The 27,396-nt window shown below is 35.2% G+C and overlaps 1 protein-coding gene across 2 annotated transcripts in view; it reads left to right on the top strand.

Moving 5' to 3' along the window:
* The window catches only part of LOC141432022 (uncharacterized), a 50,650-nt gene extending 33,582 nt beyond the window's left edge, over positions 1 to 17,068 (top strand). For both annotated transcript variants that reach the window (XM_074093381.1, XM_074093382.1), the window contains exons 3-9: positions 6,179 to 6,270; positions 7,636 to 7,755; positions 10,676 to 10,811; positions 12,053 to 12,186; positions 13,731 to 13,964; positions 14,672 to 14,843; positions 15,499 to 17,068. In XM_074093381.1, coding sequence (XP_073949482.1) covers positions 6,179 to 6,270; positions 7,636 to 7,755; positions 10,676 to 10,811; positions 12,053 to 12,186; positions 13,731 to 13,964; positions 14,672 to 14,843; positions 15,499 to 15,662 — 1,052 coding nt within the window. In that variant the 3' untranslated portion in view covers positions 15,663 to 17,068. The remainder of the gene's footprint in view (positions 1 to 6,178; positions 6,271 to 7,635; positions 7,756 to 10,675; positions 10,812 to 12,052; positions 12,187 to 13,730; positions 13,965 to 14,671; positions 14,844 to 15,498) is intronic.
* Positions 17,069 to 27,396: the final 10,328 nt, after the last annotated feature.

The following is a 27,396-nucleotide window of genomic DNA, read 5'->3' as shown; positions in this document are numbered from 1 at the left end:
TGGCAAAGTTATAGTTATAACTTCCTATAGATCCAGGGTAGAGAGTAGAGTATAGAGGTAGATCTAAAGTGCTACGCCCGACTTGGACACTCTTCCACATTTTCTTTAGCATTTTAACTGCGCATTATATTCGATATTATACTCTGGCACCATAGATCATTTTTTTTTAGTTTTACAGCAATTTATTATTTTTGTCAACGTTATTTTACTTACTGCCATGACATTTTTTATTTTTATTTCTGTCAAAACAGTATACAATTACGACTGTTGCAAAAAAGTTAGGTGTTTTTAAGTTATAATCTTTGTTCACAAAATGAGGCCAAACCCATAACAAAATACAATATAAGTGTTGCACAGACGTATTTGTATTGAACGTGTGGTGGCGGAGTATCATAGTAAAAGGTTGTGTAGTGTTGTTTTATATAGAAGTTGATTTTTCTTTCTTTTATATAAAAGAATAAGGCTTAGAATAAGTTAGTTATAGTTCTATTTTTCTTTGTTTTTTTTTATAATGATGTATTTATTATTACAGGAATGATGTATTTATTGTAGGAGTATAATGAATAATTGCGTGTTAGGAGGGCTGCCTTTTAAGTTCTGTCGTTTGCAAACCTCCCGTGATTATTAAAAAAAAAACTAGTATCATCTTAAAATATTTCAATTTAGAATTCGAAAACCAAAGAATAACTCGAGATCGGCCGAGCCGTTTTAGTACAGCGTCGGTTAAAAGTTGACAAATCAGTTGTGAAAATGGAAATTTCAAAGGAAAATTTACGTGCGATAATTTTTTACAACTTCAAAAGGGGTTTAACGCGTCTCTGAACGCGTCTCGCGTATTTTTTTAAATAAAAATTTGGAATTGAATTAAAAAATACAAAAAGATTTCAAAAAATAAAAAAAAAACAATCTTAATTTGATTGCTTAATAACGATATCTCTTGTCCGGGTGAGCGGTTAGTTCCAATGGAATGCCGAAAGTTTCTCGATGAGGGCTACGGTATAGATGTCGCTAGCGTCACTGCTTAAGTGGCTAAATAAGAAACAAACAAGCTGAGATATGTAGTGCATAGGAGAAATTCGTGTCTGTACCGTTGTCCAGCAGTGGTGTAGCGGTATAGCACGCGGTACGGAATACCGAGAACCTGGGTTCGATTCCCAGTGATGGTCTTATTTTTCTGGTTTTTCTGTGCATCTATATTTCAGTTTGTATTTTCAATTTAGGTTTTACGGGCGGGATGACCGTAAAAGTAAAAATTTGGAATTGAAATAAAAACACAAAAAGATTCCAAAAAAAAACCAATCTTAATTTAATTATGATTGTTTTTTTTTGGAGTATTTTTGTATTTTTTATTTCAACTCCAAACTTGTTACTTTTACGGGTATTCCGTGAAACCATATCGAAAATACTAACTGAGACATGGATGCACAGAAAAACCAGAAAAAGAGACCAGCACTGGGAATCGAACCCAGGTCCTCAGCAATCCGTGCTGCGTGCCATAACCCCTACACCACAGCTGGACAGGAATCTAGACACGAATTTTTCCTATGCATACATATCTCAGGTTGCTTATTTCTACTACGCTACTTATGCAGCAGCACTAGCGACATCTATGTTCCGCTCTCATCGAGAGACATCACACTCTTTCGGAACCAACCGCTCACCCAGACAAGAGATGTCGCTACTAAGCAATCAAATTATGATTGGTTTTTTTGGAGTCTTTACTCTTTTTGTATTTTTTATTTCAACTCAACTTATTTTTTTTCCAAACGACTCAACTTAAAAGGCAACCCTCGTAATAAATATTTATTCCTAATAAACAAGAACTTAGATCGTAAGGTAATATAAAATTCTACTAATCCTCGAGGGCTTTACAAATAGTTTTAATTTGTGTACTCGTGACAGCACTTGAGCCGAGCCTTTGTTAAGGCTTCTAAACATCGACAGCCCTACAGATTGCGGCGGCACGGTAGGTCTTTGTCTGATAATTTATTAACCGCTCAATCCAAATGAAACTCGTTCACTATCAGATATTTGCCCTCTATGTGAGCAATTATTGAAGCGTCTTTTGTTTCAAACCCGTATTGGATTGGAACCAGATGCCTTCCCGGCCATTTCGTTGGGTTTCGGGAAACAAAAGGTCTAGATGTGGTATCTAATTGTTGTGGTAAATTGAAATGATTCAAGACTTAATTTCTATACAGCAGAGATAAGTAAATATTTTTTTATAATTTTAATATAAATAATTTTGAATTTCTTTAAAGAAATAGATAAAAAAAATACTATTCCCACCTTATCTTTGAAAATACTGAGACTGTACTTTTGAAAAAAAAATACAGAAAATAGTCGTATACCTAGAGATTATGAAATCTTATAGGTAGGCCATTCTCATTTTATTGTGCACTTGTCTAATTACCATACCGCTTTTTCCCGTCCTAGTGACTCGGTAATTAGACTTGAGTGCACAGATAAATGTAAATGGCAACCATCCTTTTTCTAGATGTGTACTCAGTTTCAGTGCAGTGTCCTTTTGCCTGACAAAAAAAGCGGTACGGTAATTAGACAGGTTTACGATAAAATGAGAATGGGCGAGATAGACGTTACCTTAGAAAATAAAACAGTTTTGAGTCATTTACATTAACTGATGCATCATCTTTTTAGCTACACGCTGATTTAAATAACTCAAAAGTATGTTTTGTTTAGATACTGCCTATTGCCGTAGTAGGGAAATCTTAGTGTGGTACTTAAAGTAAAATAAGAAGTTCCGTAATGTCTAGGAAAGCACGGAACCCTTGCCACACGAATTCAAATCGCTCTTGTTCCGTTTTTCATGCTTTCTTTGGCCTACGGTAGGTACAGAGTGATTTTGCAATTTAAAATACCTCTTATTTACCGCCTTATTTATTTCCGAGCTGCATCAACAAACATCGGACCGTTCTCGATCGCGACTCTAACTCAAAGTAAATAATTGGAGTGCTTCAAGTCAGTGTCGAGTTTCCTCATCGCGCCGGACTGTTTACCCGAGGCGTCGATGACTGCGTCCGGTGCCTTTGTGCGGGAGCCGTACACGACACCGGAACCGTACGCCGGATTAGTGTTGCCGAAGATCGACAGTTTGCAATCGATACTTTTAATCGGAAAAAGGCCATACTATCGATAGGCCTATCGATAGTATCGATAGTATTGATATCTAAAGAGATATCGAAAAGATGCATGAAAAGTCATGCAATACTATCGATAGTATCGATATTATTGCTGTATAATAATACAAAACTATCGATACTATCGACAGTATTACAGAAAATTACGAAAACTAGATATCAATAATGTCAATCGATACTTTTGCACAATCGATTGTGACCTAATACTTCAATACTATCGGATTATAAGCCAGATTGCAAGATGCAAAGGTTTCGTGTAAGGTAGGTAAAGGCTTTCGACTTACTTAACGATCTACCAAACCAAACCAACTTACTCTTAAGACTTAGAAGATTCAGTTGCTGCAACTTCTGTTCTGCCAACCTCCCCGTGTAGGTAGATGCAATCGATACTATTGAAATAACGGTAACAATCGATTGTTCAAAACTATTGATAGTTATCGACAGTATCGATACTATCGATAACTATCGATTACTATAGCTTTTGCTCAAACTATCGATAGTCTATCGAAATACTATCGATAGTGGACTGTCGATCGGCAACACTACGCCGGATGTCGCCGTCCTACGCACGTGAGGTTTCGTTTCCACTCAAGCGTTTGTTGTAGACAGAGAGGAAATGTATGAGGATTAGGATTATGTTAATGGAAATATTCTTGCTTTTGATACTGAATTTATTTATTTATTAAGAGTGTATTTTTCTTGGTTAATTGTTTATCGCAACTTCGTCTGCGTCCTAAGAAACATCAACACGGTTCCGAGATAAAAAAAAAATTAAAAAACCACACAAATCTCTTGTTTTTATAACATTAGTTTAGGTAGGTATGTACCATATTTTTCGTTTTCGGTGGAACTCTAGAAAACAATTCTGTGGAATCTTAGTTTCAATCTTTGTCATCAAGGGAAGCTTTTTTTATTATAGGCAAATTATAAACTTATTTAGCTTACAGTTTTGCAGTTTTGTGTACACGAGTGGTCTTGTAACTTGAAAATTTTACGTTCAATAAAAATATTAGATGATTTGTTTGGGTGCGTTCCAAGTTATATAAAAACGTTAGATAATAATTTCATATTATAAACGTTCATTATAACATTAAACACTATAATTTCATTAAGTATTAAGCATAAAGCAATTTTAGGTTTTAAGCTTGACAAGAAATAACATGTTTATGGGCTAAATTCAATTATATAACATACATATACAGTTTATAATACGTATATAACGTTAATATGATATAAAATCAAGTGATATACTTTGTTTATACTTGGTAAATTATAAAACCAGAAAATTAGGTGTTAAACCCTTTAATTCTTTTATCGCAAAGTTTTACTTCAATATTTGTGCGAGCAATCGAAGCGAGCAGATTGAGAAGCAGTGAGAGCAGAGCGAGAAGGTTTTTGTTTTCTTCTATTTTTTTTTGCTTGTACAAAAATGTCACGAGTAAATGTTTTTCTTTATAAGTGAAATAAAAAAAAATTGAGCGTTACGTTTTCCATTGTAAGATTAAATTAATGTTATTATGTTTGGGTTGTTAGAGGTTGCGATTATTGTATTATTTGATCGATATACTCAATGTATTTATGTCCATAGCTCATTTCATTATACATTATGAAATCATATACTATGTTATCATTATAGGTGATGAGCATTATATCAAACGTATGTTATATGTATTTAATAAAATATAGAAAGTGAAGTGAAGAATCCGTATGGATTTAATATATGTTTTGTTTTTATATCTTCTATTACTTACCCGATTTTTTTAACAAATTCTTCTCAGTCTAACCTGATGAAATCGTTAAAATATAATGAGATACTACATTACTCAGTTTACGATCCTCCGACATTTATTTTTATTGCGGCAATTTGCGATCGCGGCAACGATTATAATTGGTTTAAAAATCTCAATTGCATATTAACTGAATATGTTTCTAAGCATGAAATATGGCCCAATATGTTGTACGTGCACTGATTGAATAATCAGAAAAAATATATACTTTTTTTCATATGTATTCCGAGTGACTTTCACTTTTTTGAGGAAATTATCGTCGCTACATTTTTATTAATCCTTTGGCTTGCTTGAACTTAAAAAGGTAGTTTTTTTTAATTTATTTTTTAAAAAAAATTCACGAACAAGCGTAAATCGAAAAAAGAGGGAAAGAAATAAGTGCGTATCTAAAAATCAAAGCTCTATGGGTTTCAGAACTTTATTTATTAAAGCCTACTTACAAAATACTTATCAATTTCAAATGGTGTATGCCCTCGCTTTAGCATAGTTTCTTACCCTTGTTTATCACAGAATTTATGTTAACACGTTCGTCTATTTCGATATTGCAATCAAAAAGTTGAACGGCGACCCATTTGTCCCTACAGTCGGGTCGGTCCCTTTCCAGGCAAACACTGTCCGACACGTCCAGGTCGTATGTTAAAAGGGCTGTGTATACAATGCCTTTCGGTCAAATTGAATACACACCCAAGTAATCCACACTAACAGCAACAAATAGCACGAAGTCATATGTTTCCATAAACTATAATAACGAAAAGGCTGTAAATTGAGCGAGGGCAATGCGTTCAGAATTTATTTTATTGCTTTAGCGACATGCCATGCGCTTAACACGTAACATTAAATAAATAGGTGGCCTTACTTAAAGATAATTATTAGTTATGGTTTAGCTTTATAGTAAAGAAAAAGTAAAATGTTTGTTCAGAAGGAAGCGATTATTTTATTAAATTTTTTCGCCGTTCGCATAACAAAAGCAATGAGCACTAGCTGCATTTCTAGCTAAATTGAGTAGATTTTCACCCGTTTTTTACTTTGAAGTATATATGTAAAAATACGTATGTACTGATGGCCAAAAATTAAGGTTTGAGTTACTATGGAGAGTTTAATAGAAAGGGACCCCGTATTTTTTATAAATAAATAAACAATGATCACGGTACACTTAACACCAATTGACCTAGTCACAAAGTAAGCAAAGCTGTGTTATGGATATGAAAATGAAATTTGGCTTATTGTTGTCAGGAAGCGGTCAAGCTACGGACGTGGAGGTTCGGCTGACGGCGCCGAGCTGGGTGGCGCGCGGCGGCGCCGCCACGCTCCGATGTCTGCATCAGGTCCCAATAGATCCCAATCTATATCACTGAATTTAGAGATGGGTAAATCTAGATCTGAAAGATGATGAGTCAGATCCTTAAACGGATTCGAATTGCTTATCGACTCTGAGAAGTTACTATCTCCGACTAACCTATTGGATCGAACGACTCGTGATCGGCGATTCAACACTCATTTCACTTTCATTGGGATCAGATCAGATATGTGCCGTCCCGCTTACGCATATCATTTATTAAGAGAGGATGAGGGATGGCATGATACGAATTTAAAATTTCAGAGCAACTCCCTGAGCCAGTACGTCAGTAGTAAGTAAGTTAACCGAAGCGAATCACAGATTCAAAAGTCATTATGACGAATCGGTACTTCAGCACCTCGGTACTGAACTAAACCGGACCGGACTGGACCGGGAATGATCGCTCAAAAGAACCGGATTCAATAAAGGAGAGGGAGTCGATAAGCGCGGAGTCGGCATCGATACCGGAGCTGGATTTAGTGAAATCAGAACACTTCTCGGAGTCGTGATTATCTAATGACTAACTGAATCATCACATTCAGCGCCAAGACCCTAACAATTAGGTTCTCTATTTGTAGACCGTTTTTGTTACAAAGAGAAAAAATAGTAGCAAAACAATCAAGCAATAAGGGCATCCGTTACGCTGTCACTGGTCCCTCTTCTAGGCGAAATGATACCGCCTCGGAGGCTAACCTTTTTGTATATCGATATAAAATAATTAATATTGATGCCATTAATTGTGTTCCAAGTTAAAGATCACAGAATAATAAAAGTAATATGTGAGAGCTGAACTAGGAAAGTGTCTATCTGGCTCAGGCAGGTATTTGTGGTGATAGTGGTACTTGAAAAAAGATTGCATTTCACTTGTGAGTACCGTACCGTCATATGTTCATAGAAGATTAAATGAAATCCGTGGTTACACAAGAACCGTGTGTTAATAACAAAGAGAGCATATTTTTGTTCTGGAAAGAAATACAAACTAAAGCATTTCTATTCCTTTTATTGTTGATTCTGTGTAAGGCTGCAAACTGAACGCCAGCGATCAGCGGAGCGAACAGCAGCGTGGCGAGGGTTTTCTCTGTTTATTGCGTGTACAGTCATCGGCACCAATATCTGGCATAACATAGTGTCCATAAAGATATCTGATACGACTCTATTTCTAGGGCCGGAAGATTTGTCAGATACTTCCAGGTAACCACTGTGCGGCAAGCGTCTCGGCAGTGCACTGAACCAAAAATAATGCTCACCACTCCGCTGCCTGTTGGTTTTCCAGTCTGCGACCTTGAGATAATTAAATGCTACTGAAAAATTGGAATTCAGGTAACGTATTTAAGTAACTTATTTCTTTGGACAGGTCCCGCCGCAGCTGCTCTACAAGGTAGAGTTCCTCCGATCCGAGTCCAAGTTGTTGCAGTACGTACGCGAACGGGTACCTCCGTTCACTAATTACACCTTCCCTGGCGGAAGGTTAAATGTAAGTCTTAAAATATTTGCAACATAAATAAATAAAAGGAAAAATCCCTACTCATGAAAATTTAAAAATTGCTGTTTTTAAGAAAAATATGGCGCTGTCCATTGGAGGACAATTTTGCCAGTGTCTAGTAGGTTTTGCCGTTGTACGGTAAAAAAAAATTAGAAAACGAAATATGAGACGTAATAACGTTGACAGCGCAAAGGGAATTGGAAAAAGAAACGAATGCTGAGCTTCTGTTGCATAACTTAAAATTATTTGTCAATTTGATTTTTCCTTTGCCATATATCTGAGACAAAACATATATTTTGCAATAAATAATAGGTACTCGTTGGTAGTTTTGTAAATTTTTATGGATTAGGGGGTTTAGTCTTTGCTGTAAGTGATTCTGAGACAAAAATGTGATTTAACTCTGATAATTCTGTTGTGTGATACTTGCAACTTAACCACAATGAAAAGTAAGACTAATTATTTTGGTGCACGTAGTCCAAAGTACCTACCTATAGTTACAGCAGTGGGGCTACAATTCTATTGTGACAAACCCATATTCTTCGCTCGAACGAAACACAAAGTTCTAGAAACATTTTGTGGGCACCTACTTAGCTAATAAAAGTAATTTGACAAAGTTTTGTTCCCTGAGTGTTGGAACTTGACCCAAATAACGAATTGTTCAAACGCAATAGAAGTAATGGAACTAACTAAGGCTATAGATTTATTTAAGCTTTGTTCGGAAAGCAAAGTTAAAGGCTCGGTATTGATTATCCGTAGTTCGTAGACAATGAGATCGGGTTGCAAACGTGTAAGAGCGATTAAAGCAATTAACTAAATAAAGAGTTATATTACCAAAGATAATATAGCTAAATATTCAGAAAAATAATGCAATCAAAATTATCTCACTCTTACATTGACATCAGAAGTTTTAACAAACATTTATTTTCTGCCGTGGTGGCCTAGCGGTTTGGCCTATCGCCTCTCAAGCAGAGGTTCGTGGGTTCAAATCCCGGCCCGCACCTCTGAGTTTTTCGAAATTCAAGTGCGAAATTACATTTGACATTTACCACGAGCTTTAAAACGGTGAAGGAAAACATCGTGAGGAAACCTGCACACACCTGTGAAGTAATTCAATGGTATGAGTGAAGTTCCCAATCCGCACTGGGCCCGCGTGGGAACTACGGCCCAAGCCCTCTCATTCTGAGAGGAGGCCTGTGCCCAGCAGTGGGACCTATATAGGCTGGGATGATGGAATTTTAGATTAACATTTTTAGTAATTATTATTCATACTTAATCTCGGTTTAAGGATGGATAACATATAAGTACTTATTTCCTCCTAAGACCCATTTTTTCATACTTCCAAGTGCTTGATATCCTTTGTGGTATTTATTGTATACCTACATATATATGTAGATACCTAATAAATATACACTGGCAGGCCCAGACTCAATTTATACACTTTCACTTTATTGATTGTCAAAAATAATGCACCTACTAAGTAAACCCACGAAGATTCAACCTTAAAACAGAGGATTTGAACATTGAGTGCAAAATTTTACGTATTGTGTGCAGTATCATTTAGAAATTTACTTTATGCTGGGACAAAAAAGATAAACTTTATTTTGTACAAAATTTCATACCAGGGTCTCAGGGACTTATTAATTTCTGCTGAAAAAATCCATTTCAGAAAATAAGATAACATTAGCACTATTTAGGTATAAGACCAATATTTTATCATGTTTAAAGCAAAATTAAGTTTATGGTTTCAAACTGTTTCAGTGCTTTAAACTAAGGATCTTCTACAAACTTGGCATGATTTCTTGTAATTTGACAAACGAAACTGAAAACAATACCATTTTGTAAGATCGCCTGGATAAATTATCGACGTGTTATGGAACAATAATTACCATGCTCGTAACTCGTAACCTTCTTACGTACTACGAGAATAATCATCTGTTACTCGTATAGTAATTAAACAATGGAAATTATTACAGTAGCTTGCCCCTGGGCATAATTAACCCCTTTCCCCTAATTCATGTTTAAAATCAGGCACTACGTCAAAGAGTATGGAAGTCGCTAATCACTTTCAGAGTTGCCAAGTTCATAATTTAACACATTAGGTACATACTTTGTTCGTTAATGCGGTGTATATGTATCGTATTAAGTATATATATAATTTTACTCACGTTTTACATTATCTTCTTCCACAAGGACTTTATTAGGCTGTTTAAACTGATTAAACTCGAGAAGTTCTTGTCGTGTGTGTGCATATTGTTTGTAACACATAATTATCGAATTAAATTTTGCCGCCCGCCTGTGAAATCCATTATCGCTTGATAATATAAGTTAAATGTTGCTAATTTCACCACAAATTCAATTATCTCAGGGTGTTATGCAAAAACTAGTTTTTCAACTTTTGCTTTTTATTATTCCCTAGTGGTACAAGCAAAGAAACTTAGTTGAATCGTGTACCAACCAAGTGGGAACTTTTCAAGACAAATATCATGAAATTTATAAAAAAAAAAAATTTGGATTGCCAGAAGGATTGAGCAAGCACTTCTAATAATAATATAATTGTTTCACTAAATTAATAATTTCTTCCTTTTTTGAAGACGGTTAAAAACAAGTAATATTACAAATGCATGTTGACATTCCATACATCTGCCTACGAAATTGCCATGATTTGGATTGTGAAAGCTTCCACTCTGGTACGCAAATCAGTTTTCTCAACTGTACCCACCAATGGCTTATAAAAACTCAAATCCAACCTAGCTGCCTAAATTTTTTTTAAGTATGTTAAAGCTTGCCAAGACATACGTAACTCTTGTTCCTTGCACTCTAGGTTGCAAGTAGATATAGATATATCTTCTACCTACCTATCTTATGCAAAAATGATCTTTCCGCAATACCCCAATGAGGTTTTTGCCAACAGATGTCATTAGCGACAGAAAACTCCATCACTATCGAGAACTTGGACCCGTCGGCGTCGGGTCTGTACTGGTGCGAAGTTTCCCTGGAGACGCCCATCTTCACAGCCGCCTCGCCGCCACATCAGCTGACTGTCGTCTGTGAGTGAAATATTATTATACCAACAGGAAAGGCAGACACTGAATACGGAATAAGCTCATTTGAATAAATACGAATGTACTGACGTATAGCGAGTAACCGAGTTAGGCCGACCCGTGGCGGGTTTGCTATATGCGCATTTGCTGAAACAAACGTTTTTGTGGAAATTGTTTGAGTATCGAGGCTATGGTTTTGAGCTTTTTATTTTTTAACATGAAACGGAAATCATTGAGGAGTTGCGAAGCAATTCTCAGCGGAATAATATACCTATTAAAGAGTAACGGTGCTGAATGACAGAAAACGCACGGCCGAAACCACTGAATGTCATAGCTGCTGCCCGCGTCTTTCTCTGTATAAAAAACCCGCGAAGATCCTTAAAATTTATATCTTGGTCTTGATTCACGTTAAACTAAAAGCAATTGTGCCAAATTTCATGACTCTAAACACAGCGGTTGAGATTTCGCGATTTTATTCCGATTCCGTGAGAGTATCGGAATAAAAAGTAGCTTTTGTGTTATTTCAGAAGTTTAACTATCTACATACCGAATTCCATCAAAATCTATTCAGTAGATATTTCGTGAAGGAGTAACAAACATCCATCCATCCATTCATTCGTCCATCCTCACAAACTTTTGCGTTTATAATATTAGTACGATATGACTTGTATGGATAGATTTACTTTATACCTAATTGTACTATTTTGTAACACTTAAAATTTGTAGTTACGAAATACGTCTTGCTAATTATTTTTAAATCAGTGTCAGTTTAATAAGCGTCGTGGATGCAAAAACTCGTCGCTATATTTGGTCGCCTTAATGAGTTCAACAACGCTGCGCATCGTGTACTGCTCATTATGACGAGATAGTTGCTCCTTCAACTTTGTTATTATAAATTGCGCTATTTAAAAGATACCTTAAAGCCGCGGGTTCACGTTGGATCCAAGCCGTTTCCAACCGAAGCAACTGGAAGTCTATGGGGGGAGGCTTATGTCCAAATGTGGACGTCCTACGGCGCTCAGATGATGATGATGGATGATGAAAATAGGTATTTAACTTAACAACCAACCTACTTAACGATACTCAATGTCAACCTAGCCCTGAAATATCCATTAAGGTAAATATTAGTTACGAAATATAACTAAAGAGGTAGTACAAAATATAACTAGGTAAAGACTATCGTTTTAAATGGGTGCCCCATAATACCTTTTGTTTTTTAACAAAAATAACCTTATTTTTCATAACAGATGCACAGAAACACCCCCCGATTATAACGTTCGGGAAGCCAGATGCGGTGGTGGGAGGGTTATTGAGGGCCAACTGTACCAGCGCGCCGGCCGCACCCGCGCCTCGCCTTACTTGGTACATTGACAATGAAAAGGTACGCCAGCACTTTAATCTACCGGAACCAAATATCTAACCTTTGACATCTAACTAAGGACGTAAACTAAAGTGTTATCAATTAGGTAGGTACTTATAATTAAACCTACTTGTGGCGATGCGCCGTAACAATTCGATTCTCATCAGGTTGATAAAAAAAATTACATGATGTCAGTGATGTCAAATACGGCAAAGCTTATGTATGCTAATTGCGAGGTGTTTCATCCACAGACATCCATCACTCATGCTGCTCTCACTCTCCGGTAGCCTTACGAATATGCTCACTCTACACTTTTGCTACTTACGTACCTTATACAACTACTACATCTAGTTCGTTTTAACCAAACAATTTAGATCAGACCAAAACAATGAATCTGTTGCTACTTATATCATTTTGTTGTCACGCGTTAAGAGAGCTCAGGTATTTCTTTGAATGAATCTTCGCAAAATATTGCTTGATTCAACTAGGTAGTAGTCTATTTTGCAGTTTAAACCAATTATAATTATAGTATTGCAACCATATTATTATTAAATGTGGAGGTCTTGCTCCGATACAAAAAAAACTGTAATCGCATGTATATTACATTAGAATTGGCGAGCTCTTTCAACGGCCCGCAATATATTTTATGATGCGTTTTACGTTGAGCATTAATTCGTAATCCATTATTTTACCATTTTAGCACAACAAGCCTTTAATTATTTTATTTACGGTTGTGTATAGCAATTCAAATAACCAACTGCATGAAATTGCGTGTCGTTTATTTTTATGCTTATTCGATAACTAACGACATTTGTACATTTTTATTTCACCAAATGGCTTTATGGCCTTGACTAGCTTCATTCTTTTTTTATTTTATTTATATATTGAATAGGGACTATATATGCCCCCGGCGCTAGCGTGGATCGGAAACGTATTGTGTCACCTACATGTAGGAACGTATGTGACTTAAAAAGAAGGCGTTCACAACGAAATAGAAATTAAGATTGGTTTTTGGGAATCTATAAGTTTTTTTTTTAAACACAAAAAGATTCCAAAAAACCAATCTTAATTTGATTGCTTAGTAACGACATCTCTACAACTCTCATAAACTACAAACTGAAACATAGATGCACAGAAAAACCAGAAAAAGAGACCAGCGCTGGGAATCGAACCAAGGTCCTCAGCATTCCGTGCTGCGTGCCCCAATCCAAAACCAATCTTACATTTTAATTCATAAATTAATTAATTTAATATTACTTAAACTCTCGCGAGACATATTAATAAAATTACCTACTAAATTAAACTGTTCACGATAATTAGCCAGGAATGGTCCGACTAGTTTAAATTTTTTCCGAAGATCTTTTTCATAGGTAAGTGCGTTCATGACGGCGGCGCTCTCCGCACTCCACAGTTAAATTTTGTAATAGGTATTAATAAATAAACTTCGTTTTTCTTGTAAGTACTTAAAATTATAGTGACCGCTAACGGTGTTCTGCTTAACTCTTGCCTTAGGCTATGACGGCTAAATGACTTTGACATAATACTAATTATCCCAATTGTTGTAGGTGGATGAGGAATCTGTCAGATATTTCTCGTACCGCGTGTCAAGTTCAACGCGCACCAAGGGCGGCGGCGGCTACAGGCACAGGAAGCACCAGCATCGCTATATTGCGCCGGAGTTCAACTATACCGCCAAATACTGGGCACTCGTGAGCGAGACAACGACCGCACCGATACTAAACCACACCAAGCATACCAAGTGTACGCTCAACGAGGCTCAGAGCGAAGAAATGGCCAAGGTTAGCATTAGATACTTACTTTTAGACTTTAACCTGCGACACCAAACTTCACCAGTCATTTCCATCCTGTGGGACAGAGTGTGTCTGTCATCCGCATGTCGCACAGGTATTCTCAAACTTTGCTTATCCTAAAATAAAATTATGAAAATCCTTTGAAAAATAAGAATATTAAAGAAAAAAAAATGAAAAGTTTGAATATGATACTACCGTGAGACTCACTTATATTTAATACTGCTAGTTAAAATTCCGGGTTTTTACTAGATTGTCAAGGGTGTATCCAAAAGTGACATTCTCAAAAACTACGTCGTGGTTACCATATTAGAGAGACACTTAATACCTACAACGTTACGTTACGTGTTTATTTCATGTAGGTATTGCAACCTCTATGAATGTCCAACGTGTATCTATATTCGCGTTATGACACTTATGATATATCGCGTTATATATCTAGATTTTACAATAAGACGCACCCATGTCTTCCCGTAAATGTGGTAAAATTCAACCATGAGATCAGATGTGAGAATGAGCAGTAGCGCTCTCTATCGCCAACTACTAAGTACGGAATCTAGCACTACAGCATGGAAGGCAAGAGAAAATCACCACATTACACTGGCTACTAAACCTTGACCTCTCTGTCAAGAGTATAGCAACTTAGAAGAGACATCTGTATTTCTTATAAATAGTTACATATTCCTTATGTCTGTCAGATCCGCGAGCGGCCGCGCATACCGCCGGTCACACCGATCTCGCTGTGGGTGTCCGTGGCGGAGCTGCGTGCGCCGGCGCACGGGCGGCTGCAACTCACGTGCACAGCCACCATCCCCGACGAGGTCGGCCCCGGCGAACGATACGCCGATGTGAAGAAACAAACTGTTACCGGTAACTGAAATAAATACGCAACCCCTTAACATGCTTTTTACATTTTATTAGTTTCACCTGTAGCTGTGGATCTATTGTGTGTAACGAAATCTTTGGACTTGTTTTTCGACTTTGCCGACCCCTATAGATTATAATAATGATTAGGCTTTCGAGCCCACCGGGTAGTTTCCGCATATATTCTAAGAAAAAAATACCTGAATAAGCAAAGTATGAATCTGGTTTAAAAAATAACTAATACTTATCAGCCCCAGACAAGAACGTCAATTTCTCATTATTTTAAAAAAACATGTCAGAGAGGTATAAAATTAGACAGTTAAAAATTACCAGATAGAAAAATAATCAATGGATTTTTAATACCTTTTAAAAATACGAGTAGAACTAAAACTTCCAACTGACTTTTGATAAAGAGAACTCAATTTACTTTAAAACTCAATAAGAGATCGCGTAGCACTGCACGTAGTGAGCACGTGAGAGGTTCAATATTTTCTACTAAGGCAACCACGCCAGTCACTGTATTTTTCTACGGTTTCGTTCTGTTTGACTGGGTAAAATTCAATGGAATTCTTAACATGTCTCAAAATCTGTAATAATTTGTATGAGGTTCCGTTTTATAATAACAAACATATTTAGATTTTGAATCTTTTCTTTGTTGCAGTTGCTGTAAACGAGCTAAGTTTAAAGAAACCACTGTCCGATACAAGTCCAGCTAATTCAACTTCGACCGTGATACAAGCTTACCAACCAATCTGGATTTTGAGCTGGAGTCTGCTGTTTAATCAATACCTCACCTCAACTAGTCTAGAGACTATAAAGCTATAAGAATTCTTAAATGAACTCATGGTTTTCTTCTCTTGAAGTTTTTGATATTTAATTTTATTTGACACAAATTTCTAAGTATTATACCTTCGTCTCACTCTTTCAAGGTAAAAGGTTGTCCTGTTATTTATTTTGTCTCAAAGCAAGTCACTTTAAAAAAATTACCTATTATTAATTATTATTATTAATTTAATTATTATTTTGTTTTCATGTACAGTCAACTTCATAAATAAGTGATCACTTTTGTACCTTGTCACTTAACGTCATGTTTGAAAAGCCATACTAAATTGCGTAACGACTGAAAGCGACAAGGTACAGAAATGATCACTTATTTATGACATTGACTGTACCAACTGTATTTTTATTTGTAATATCATCAATATTTAAAAAATGCTCGTAGGTCTCAGAACTAGTAATTTAAGTGGACTAAACCAGTGTGTTGTATAATTGGTGAACTTATTATCTACAATGTTTTTAAATAATGACTGTTTTTATATTTTGTTAGACGTGTTAAGACATTAATAACTTATCTTACGGTCAATTATTTCGTTTCTCTGAGCTTCTTATAAAATAAGTCAATTATATGACTCTATATACCTATTTGTATCTGATCTTATTCTCCTTTTACAGGGTGTCATGAAATAAAACTTTTATTACGGTAAATTCAACAATCGCAGAGGATTAGCGATTTGTGATACGTGTATCACCGCGAAACTAATGTTGTATTTAATAAAATTATGGATTTACACATCTGTTTCAGGGTTTCGTACAAAAATCACTACAGTTGTAGTACTATTCTTGGTTTAAAAAATTATGTTCCATTTTTTAATACAAGTAAGTACAAATTGAGTTGATTTCGTGTACGACTACCATTCATATGCATAAACAGGTTCCATTCACGAACATTACGAAATCACCACTAGCGTGTTAACACCATCTAATGGATGCTTGAAATTTTAATGCGACGACGTGTAAATTCATCATTCAAATAATATATAACTTCATTAAATAACATAAAAAAGGAAAACTTACACATTCATCAATGGATTACTTAATTGAGCATTACTATTACTATTTTTCTTATATACCAATGCAAATAAAGAACATCTTTTGAAGTTTTACGTACGACACAAAACCGCGATGATAGATGCAGAGTAATGACATTTTAAAATTATTTATCGATATTCAAAAAGTAATAACGCTGTACGAAGTGTAAATATAGTTTTAATTTGAAAATAATGCCTGTAATATTCCTTGCTACTGCTTTCAGTGTTGTCCCCTAATTGAAGTAAATTGAAACTCCCATTGCTGTGAAAATTGTCGTCGTGATTTATAATTACTATAGTCCTCAGGTTATTAACGAGAAAGGCATTTCAGAATATTCAGATATAAAAAAGGTGGTTCACGATTCGAGTGTTTTTTAATGATCTCACATCAAAAATTCAATAACCTTCACGATGCGTATTATCTTCATAGTTTTAGATCTTTTTCATGTGAATTAGCTAACAGAGATATTGTCTTTTTAACGTTTTTGCTTTGTACCCATCATGGTTGCACCAATAATTTCTGGAATAATAAATAGAAATATATCAATAGTTTAAAATTGTTTTGGGCGTAATTTGGTTTTTGCAAATATTGCAACCCTTATTAGGTACATAACGTAAATTTCTTTTTAATCATTATTATTAAAATTAAAAAAAAATATTCAAACCTTATTTTAATATAAATTATTTTCCGGTATTAATTATTATATTACGTATCAATCTGCTAACTTTTGTACATAATTACTTATCATCTTCTTAATTATTAACTTCAGAATATTTCATGTTGGTAGGCGATTTAAAAGTGAGAAAGTATTTTAAGAGTTCAATTATTATAGTCTGTGTAATTCAGCAAAATATTTTCGATATGATTAGAATAAACCTGTGAAAACAGATTTATATATGTTAACGTAATCATAATTGCCAAAGAGGGGTATGACATTAAGAAAGGGCTGTCAATTTATAATTAATGTCCGAGAAGTAATTGCATTGCAACAATAGTTTTACGAAAAAACACGACCGTATCATCATTAAATAATTAATAGCAAAATTCTAATCAGTGGAATATCGTCAATTTCTTTACTCGAAAGCCTTGGCCAGTACAGAGCATTTATTTTTGTTATAACAAGAATTGTTTTGTACATTTTGAAATGAGTATGGGGTTAGTGTTTTTTTGATAATCTTAGACTTAGAAGCATTACTGAAAAAGTTGACTAATATACCGTTGTAGTCCCGGGATATAAAACGGTACAAATTTTGACGCCCATCATAAGTCATTCCCGTCGATTGGTGTTCAAAGTCTTCCTGCAGCTCTTTACACTGACTATTGTAGAAAATTTATTTGTTAGGCTAAAAGATGTGATATGTTAGGAAAATGTGTATATTTAACGCGGATCGATATATTTATTTTGAAAACATTGAGCTACTGTATAGATAAAATATATTCAAATTATATAATGATGTAGATTATTTAGCTGTACTAGAGAAAAGAACGTCGAAATGTAGTATACCTTATAATATATGTTTATGGGTCCCATCTTTACTTCGTTTGTCAGTTCAAATTATTTATGCACTTATATTAAATTTTCCTATGTGGAAAATCAATAATATTCTATAAATAAGCGAAAAATACCTATACTTATCTTTTTTTAGAACTATAAAAAAATGATTATTTAAATTGTTATTTTAATCAAATATTTTTCATGTCTCACTTGTATGTATGATTATTATTACCTACCAATCATCTACCAAAATTTGTAAGTATTAGAAGGTTTAACAAGCTTTATGAAATAAAATAGAAATGTTATCCTCCATAACACCATCTCTTAAACAACCTGGAAAAATATTTAGTTTAAATTCCTGGCAATTCAAATATTTACAAAATTTTATTTGCAACATGGACGTACAATGTAATTCAATTAAAAAGCTTATTGAAGCAATATTTTGTTTTATTTAAAATAAATCTGTGTTTATACACTTTTGTCAGTATCCCTAAAGTGACCTAGACTTGTTGTACTTACCACTTGTATCAGGACTTTGCACGAGAGATAGAATCGCAAAACAAAAGCATAGCTTAATAGTTTCTAATAGTAGACGCCCTCGCAGCTACCCAACTGCCTACTTCCCGCAATCCGTCGACACCAGCACGCACGGAAGGTCGGATGGACCTGATGTCCCATTAGATGGGCCTGAAATTAGGAGTTAGGGGGAAGGAGCCTTGTCTCGCACTGTTCCGCAAAATAGGCAGCCATGCCTAGACAACCGTGTTACCTCACTAAAATCGAGCCAAAATGAGACAAACTAGTTTGACAGATCAACATGTTCAAATGTTGCCGCAATTAAACCAGTGCTGTGCATATTATCGAGATTAGTAAAGGCTGACCAGAATTATAAAAAAACCTCGCCATATTGCGGAAAATCAATAGAACTAATTTCTTGCACTGGTAACACTAAATTCAAATGTCATTTGTCTATTACTGTCAAAGTTTAACGTTGTTTGCGCGTGGTATTTTAAAGTGTTATTTTAGTTTTTGTGCGTTAAAATGCCGAAGATTATCCATAGCCTTGGAAGGAAAATAATTCACAATGTATAAAAGTATTTATCATAGACAAAGTCTGAGGGATTAGAAAATATTCTTTTAAATAACATCACCGACACCGTTGTCAATATGACTGGTAGCAGGTACGTATGGTAAGTGTAAAGATTTTTGCAATATAAAACGTAGAAATGCTGCTCTCGTGTCAGGATTTTCATATTCCTGGTCAGCCTTTATTTTCATAAGAACTTCGAAATTGGGTGCTCAAAAAAGCTTTTTGATAAGTATGATAAGACATTTTAACACGATTTTATTTTATTTCCAGCTAAATAGTACTTCAATTGTTATAAAAAGTTAAAAATTGGCTGGATCATGTAGACGCAATTTACGTAGGTACCTTCAGCTGAATAATGTGTAAAGAAAACAAATTGAGAAGACAGAGTGCAAACCGTACAGTTCGTTATAAGCTTAAGTTACGCACGTGGTCTCTTAGGGACTACTGGTTATGTACTACAAGGAGTAGGTACATGTCATTGTCATTCGCAGAGTAGCTCCTATGAATCGATCGCGGTTTACATGAATAATTCAAACGCTTCTCAACTCTGTTATCGCTCATAATTCGCCTCACAATAATATTTCGCTTCGTTCGTAAAGTAATAAATTTTATTTCGGATTCAGTGGGTGATCAAATTTACAAGTGATCATTTGTATCCTGTCTATTCCGCACGCAAATTCGGATCGGTTTGATGCAAGGTGGACATTGCGGAAGACATAACTTTTAGGTACCCAATTTTAGAACTATTAGGATTATTTGTTATTTTATTTTATTGTTGTAAAAGCCTGCTGATTTTAAGTTTTCAAATATTTTAAGAGTCCGGTTCTATTAAAGCTGTGCAAAGCTGATGCGTGTAGAATATGATCTGAATCACATTGATTACTTAATTAAATTCACAGAACTTATGTATAATCCATACTAATATAATGAATGTGGAAGTGTGTTTGTCCGTCTTTCACGTTGAAACGGAGCGACGGATCGACGTGATTTTTGGTATTGAGTTAGCTTATGGCCCAGAGAGTGACTAGGGCTACTTTTTATCATGGAAAAATGCACAGTTCCCGAGGGAACGGCGCGCGATAACCGAATTACATGCGGACGAAGCCGCGAGCAAAAGCTAGTTAGAAAAATAATTATGAAATATCATGCCACCTCATCATCCCCTTAGATGCCTTAATTTATTTATTTTACCATCCCGGTTTTTACAAACGACTAAAGCTAAACTAAACATACAGCCAAAGTTACAAAAATATGTGTAAGTATACGACTTTATTGACTTAACACTAAAGTCGTGTATCTATAATATTTTTGTAACTTTAGCCGTATTGATATATCTTCGGTATCGTATATTTTTATAGTTGACTGTACCTCATGAAGCACTGCTGAACTTGATTGGTCGAAAAACGGGTTATTGCAGAAATTGTGCTTCAAAGATTAACTTTTACTGGTGTGTACCGTGATTTAATGAAATCTATGAAATCACGAAAAATCGTGTGCGTCAGAGAACAGGACGTGAAAAAACAGCGAGTATCTCGGTTATGAAAGTTAATACAATGACAGTCGTATCATTGGTTCTGTAGTTCACCTCGACTCTCTCTTAGTACATCATATCATTTTCTTGTATTTTTTTTAACATGTAGCATTTTACAGAGTAGGTAAGTACTGCTCCATATCAATTAAAAAACAAGCGTTGCATAAACTAATTTTGAATTGGCTTAATCAGTTTAACCCATAAGAGAGTGAAACAAGTTAATAGATACCAATTATGAATATGTTTTTAATACGAGTGCCTAGTTTTTTTTTGCAAAAGCATTTAGAAATATCCAATCATCAGATCCTGATTTGGTGATTATGGGGCCTAATTGAAAGCATACATAAATGACGGAGTTATGAGGTAACAAACATATAAAACCAACCGAATTGATAACCTCCTCCTTTTTGAAGTCGCTTAAAAGGGTAGTTTTTTGTTAACTTTTTCTCCGACGTTATTTCCCTGATAAAATCCATCCTAGGTATGTTCGTAAAGCCGTAGAAGATCCTGTGATTCCCTTGATGAGGCCTGGTTGTATAAATTCATTGTACACAACTGTGTTATTATTATTATATTTAATAAAAAGCTTTAAGTAGGTACCAAAATCTATATTTATTCCTTATTTTGGTGCTTGCGTACTTACTCGTAATAAAGCAACAAAAACATTTACTTAGATATATTTAGATTCCTTAATGTTGTCAGAATAAATATAATAATGTCAAAACGTCTGAACTTCGTGATAAAAGGCAGTGTACTTATTTAACCAACTAGGAATCGGAAATCGTGCGGGCGTCATTCACAAAAGCGGATATAGATGTCGTTTACTTTTTATTATAGAACAAAATCGAAGGCCTACGTATTCAGTGCGACAAGCCCTAGTATTTATGTTCGGATCAGGATTTGGATTAATGTTGAGGACAGCACAATGGTCGTGGTGAATAGATATAATTAAATATGTCTGATAACGTAATAAAATAATAATTCTCATTTACCTGTATTATTACAAGCTTTTATTAACTTGGCATATAGTAAGTATGTTTGAGTCAAATAGAGGAATTAAAGTTTGCTACATCTACATACTTCGATTAAAATGCAACCACAATCTGCAAAGAAGCCAAAGTGAAATTTGACAAACACTTATTTTAAGTTTCATTACTGGATAAAAAGTAGAATATTAAAATAAAAGAATTCACGTGCTTCACATGTTCATACCTAGGTATAATATAGAGCCCAAGTTCAAACTTAAAATCGTAGTTCTTTAAGCTTAAGAGGCTATTCCAGTCATCTTGATTTCAGATGTTATGTCGAGACAAACTATTGATTTAGTCTTAAAAGTAGACTGTTGCCGTTTGTTCACCTTTGTGTAACTCTGCAAACACTGAAAAAGAACTATCTAGGTACCACTTACTATGTACGTGAAAGACGCACTCTAATTTGGGGCTCGAATTAGTGGGTTAGTAATATTATCATAAATTTATTTTCCACTAATAATCTGCTGTGCGGGCAGCTATAAATAAATTCGGCCAAGTGCAATTTGCACTCGCGCAACGAGGGTTCCGTATGATTATAAAACGCTCATTGCGCATTGCATGTGCTCGTTGCGCAAAAATAAACCAATGGGCACCACAATATCTCGAAAAACCAGATTTTTCGATTTGTACTTACTTGTTAGTAAGACATCCGTAAAAAATACTAAGTTTCAAGTAGAAGGAAAGGTCAATGAAAAGTTAGATTTTTTGTAATAATAAATAAATTTGGCGGCTTTTCATGTCTTTATTTGCCATTTTTTTTAAAAACATAAAATACGGTAGGTATTTATCCACAAAACGAGCTCCTTTAACTGTAAGGGACCCGTCTATAAAACATTTATGAAATTTTTGCCTGTTGAATAAGAGTAGTAGTAGAGCTTATTTAGTCAACATTCGTACACTTACAGACATAGATACTTATAACCCGAAAATGTCTTGTCAACACGACGCGGCCACCAGCACATAAAATAATAAAGGACCATTTAAAAATAATAAAGAGCCGAGACGAATCCAAGTCGGTGTTCGGTGTAACGATGAGTGTTTAACGACTGCGACGAAACGTCGACGCGACGAGATAGCGACGTTGTAACGACCGGTGGTATCGCAAACAGGGGTACAGATTTACTGAATGTGACAAGGAAATTTTTTTTGAAGTTCATTAACATCGCATGATTTTAAATTACTCGACTGGAGTGTTTTATTTTAATTATAGGTCAAGTTGAAGTGAATGATTAACTAATTTACCTTTTTTTTTGCAAGAAACCGTTGATGTCCGTGTAGCGTGGGCTCCTTTACAGTGCCATCATAGTTGAAACGTGCCATTTTTCTTCAAAATAAAAACGAACCAACATAATATTTTAACCGATAGAAACTTCAGCAAAAATACTAGCAAAATTATTAAGTATATTGTTAGCAGTGTTGCTGAAATTTTTATCCATAATAATATAACTTGCTAGTGTAGCGCCATTGCTGGCCGTAAAACTCAACCTGCGAGTTCAGACATTAAAAAACCGCCTCAGCACGAGCCAGCAGGAGTGGACCTATAGTCATCTACCTACCTCACCTACGCACTTATATTAATACTAGCTTTTGCCCGCGACTTCGTCCGCGTGTACTTTAGTTATCAGGGCATATGTTTTAATTAACCCCCGTTAAGTATAATTGTGACATTTGTATCTGTGTGCATAGCAAAGTACTGCTGTAAACGATAGGTAACAGTAAAGTACTTCGCTATAAACAACTTTTTTTACCAGTTTTGAAGCTAGTTTATGAAAAGATTTATGCAAAGCACGAGAGTAAATTAATTATCTCGCGTGTGCTACCGGCGAGAACCGAATCTTACTCTAGAACCCGAAGTAGATATATATTCGAAATTGCACTGTACATAATATTTTGTAAATTAGGTAAAAGATAAATAAGAACGGGTAATCACACAAAAATTACGCTTATATTAATAATATTATTGATTTTATTATGTACAACCCTATGAGTAATTTTTAAGTTAGGTACCTATTGCATAATTATTTGCAAATTTATTTCACAAATTATTTTAAATATCAATTTAATTTCCACATTTTAGTTGTACATTTTGTATCAAAAACCCCCTTCCCTATTGAAGTCTAGAAATAAGGAAGTCTCATAGAAACTCCCCCCTAATAAATCTAAAGCTACTTCTTCTTTCTTTATCTTTGCCTACGCAGATCATTTTTATTTTTAATCAGGACCCTGTAAGTATACCAATTTTTATAATGCTAAGTCCAGAAATGAGAAAATTTCCATACAAACTTTACCCCCATTTTACCCGTAAAGGGGAAATTTTATCCATTTCACCTAGACAGATAATTTTTGATTGTAATCGAGAACTTATATACCTATTTTTATACCTCTAAGGCCAGAAATGAGAAAAATTCCATACAAATTTTACTCCACATTTTACCCTTTTAGGGGGAAATTTTATCCATTTAGCTTACACAGATAATTTTTAATTGTAATCGAGAGCTTATACACCTATTTTCATACTTTTAAGTCCAGAAATGAGAAAATTTCCATACAAACTTTACCCCCCCCCCCTATTTTACCCCTTTAGGGAGAATTTTATCCATTTCACCTAGATAGATAATTTTTAATTTTAATCTAAAACTTATACACCTATTTTCATACTTCTAAGTCCAGAAATGTGAAAATTTCATATAAACTTCACCCCCTATTTCACCCCCTTAGGGGATGAATTTCTAAAAATCCCTTCGTAGTGCTCACTTACATCATAAAAAGAACCCCTGTACCAAATTTCAAAATTGATCTATAAGTCAGTCAGTCAGTCAGTTTCTTCTTTTATATATGTCAACTGCCGATCGTCAAATCCGCCAGATCACGAAATTCCTAGGCATATCGTGAAATGGCGCCATTTCATGAATTGGCTAATGGACATCCGCCATATCGTTCAATACTCACTGTTTAACGATTTGCCTAGTGACGTTTAGGCAGATCATGAAATTCCTAGGCATATCATGAATCGTCGCCATTTCATGATTTGGCTAGTTTAGGCAGATTATGAAATTCCTAGGCATATCATGAAACGCCGCCATATCGGTTCTGGCACTTCGGCGGCCGCTGTCGCGGCACGCTCGCTTCGCTTCGCTCGTCGTACCTAAATTTTTCTTTTTTTCAGCATATCACGATGTGCCCGGTATAAAGCTAGGAATATCGACGAATGCATTGCTCTAATCGATCTGCCGTATTGTTTCTCAGGCACATCATGATATGCCTGGCCAACTTTTAGGCATATCATGAAATGGCGCCATTTAATGATGTGCCTATAGGAATTTCGTGATCTGGCGGATTTTACGATCGGCTGCCGACATATATATAGATTGGGCTTCAATCACTCCTGCTGGCTCGTGCTGAGGCACCGACCGACTTCAGACTGGTAGAAAATTATTTTCATGGTTTTTGTAGTCGGTTAAATTTTTTGTTATAATTTTTTTTCACGCGTTTTAGTGTAAATAATCTAAGATACAATAGTTTAATATCAACTGCTCGTCACCTTTTACGAAAGATTGCTTTTCCGATGCAGAGACGTTCATTATTGAGGAGTCCTGGTACTTCACTACCCGTTTTACCATATGCATTACGAGGAGCATATATTGCTTAGCAACTGTGTCGAAGTAATTAAAATTCAACCCGTGAAATAGGTACTTGTTATTGAGTAGTAACTCCGATGTTCAACTGTGTCTTCATCATCAGTTCCACTTCACCAAATAATGATTTTCAAGAGCAAATGCACGAGTTACTACTAATAAATCCAATTTACTATAGGTGTCCCTACAACATTTGAAGAGTTCCCTCGATTTCCTTAAGATCCAATCATCAGATCCTGATTTGGTGCTTATGGGACCTAATTGAAAACATTCCTAGACGAACACAAAAAAAAATTCAAATCGGTTCATAAATGACGGAGTTCTGAGGTAACAAACATAAAAAAAATACAACCGAATTGATAACCTCCTTCTTTTTTGAAGCCGGTGAGAAAAGATTATCAGTGGAATACACAGAAATATGTAATTTTGTTTCTTCGTACTTCCAGTTTCGTTTTCAGCTTTACAACAATGTCTCTTAAAGACCGAAGCGCACGCATATACATACATATACATTACATAGGTAGTACACAGCTGAATACCCTATCGACGTTGACTGGGTTGACAATGTAAATTTGATTTTTATCTTAAGAAGTAAGTAGCATGAATCAAGGGTTTACCCGTTTTTATCTGGATGCAACAGTGTTTTAATTTTAATTAATCCGCCATATTATTTTGTATCGTTTTAAGAACAGCGTATAAATTATTGTTTGAAAGATTGGTATTCCATTTTTGTGCAGATCACTTATGGCAGAAGTAGGATAAAAAAAGATCTCAGACAACAACTAACTTGGTATTAGGAAATGAGTTTTCAGTTTGTGTGTTCCACATTTGTGTTATGATTTTATTTTTGCGTGAGTTTGTAGGATGGTAACACATTTTCACGTGGGAGTAGACGATTCCTCGCCCAACACGACCACGTAGAGGCAGAAATGTGGTTCAAAGATAAAATGCAATGTTAAGATAAAAACTTACGTTAGAAGCGCTTCGCATCATTAAGAATACTAAGGTAAACAAACAATAAGTACAACGGGCGCAAGCAAAAAAATACTTAGTTATTCAATTATTAACTAGGTATTTATTTTGACACTTCAAAAACAGCTGAAAATACTACTGCAACTACCCCGGCTTAAATACCCCGAAGGGAATATTTCGTGTGCATAATTCAAAATGATAAATGTTTTATTTAAAACACTAACATAAAGTTGAATGCTTGAACCTTTATCAAATCTAATTGAATGCCGCAATGAACGTGGCTAACTTTTAGAGTAATTATATAGCTTAAGTTTCTGCATATTTGCAACTTTAATTCTAGGTTGGAATTTGGCTCAGTATGGGTTGGTCTGACAGTGAAGAATGGACCTCTATTTTCAGTTGAAAATTGAAATTCCGCCTATCTGTAATTTTCCGGATTCCTGCATTTTAGTGTGACCATGTCGAATGGTGAATGTCTTTACTGAGAAATAAACTTGTTTTAGTTTCCTAGCAGCAGTTGGTCAAGAACAAAATAAAACGGTTTGAACCTCATAGTCACGTTATTCCCTCAATTACCTGGGAAAAAGAAAGGATATGTATTTATCAAACGAAAAAAAAGCCTCAGCACGAGCCAGCAGGAGTGGACCTATAAATAGTCATCTACCTCACCTACGCACGATATGTTGGGCTTTAATCAGTCCTGCTGGCTTGTGCTGAGGCACCGACCGACTTCAGACTGGTAGAAAATTATTTTCATGGTTTTTTGTAGTTTAATATCAACTGCTCGTCACCTTTTACGAAAGATTGCTTTTTCCGATGCAGAGAGTTCATTATTGAAGAGTCCTGGTGCTTCACCACCCGTTTTACCATATGCATTACGAGGAGCATAAATTTCTTAGCAATTGTGTCAAAGTAATTAAAATTCAACCCGTGAAA

Source organism: Choristoneura fumiferana, chromosome 10, assembly GCF_025370935.1.
Source record: "Choristoneura fumiferana chromosome 10, NRCan_CFum_1, whole genome shotgun sequence".
Classification (NCBI taxonomy): Eukaryota; Metazoa; Arthropoda; class Insecta; order Lepidoptera; family Tortricidae; genus Choristoneura; species Choristoneura fumiferana.
Note: the sequence above shows the minus strand (reverse complement) of the source record. Positions and strands in the feature narration are given on the sequence as shown.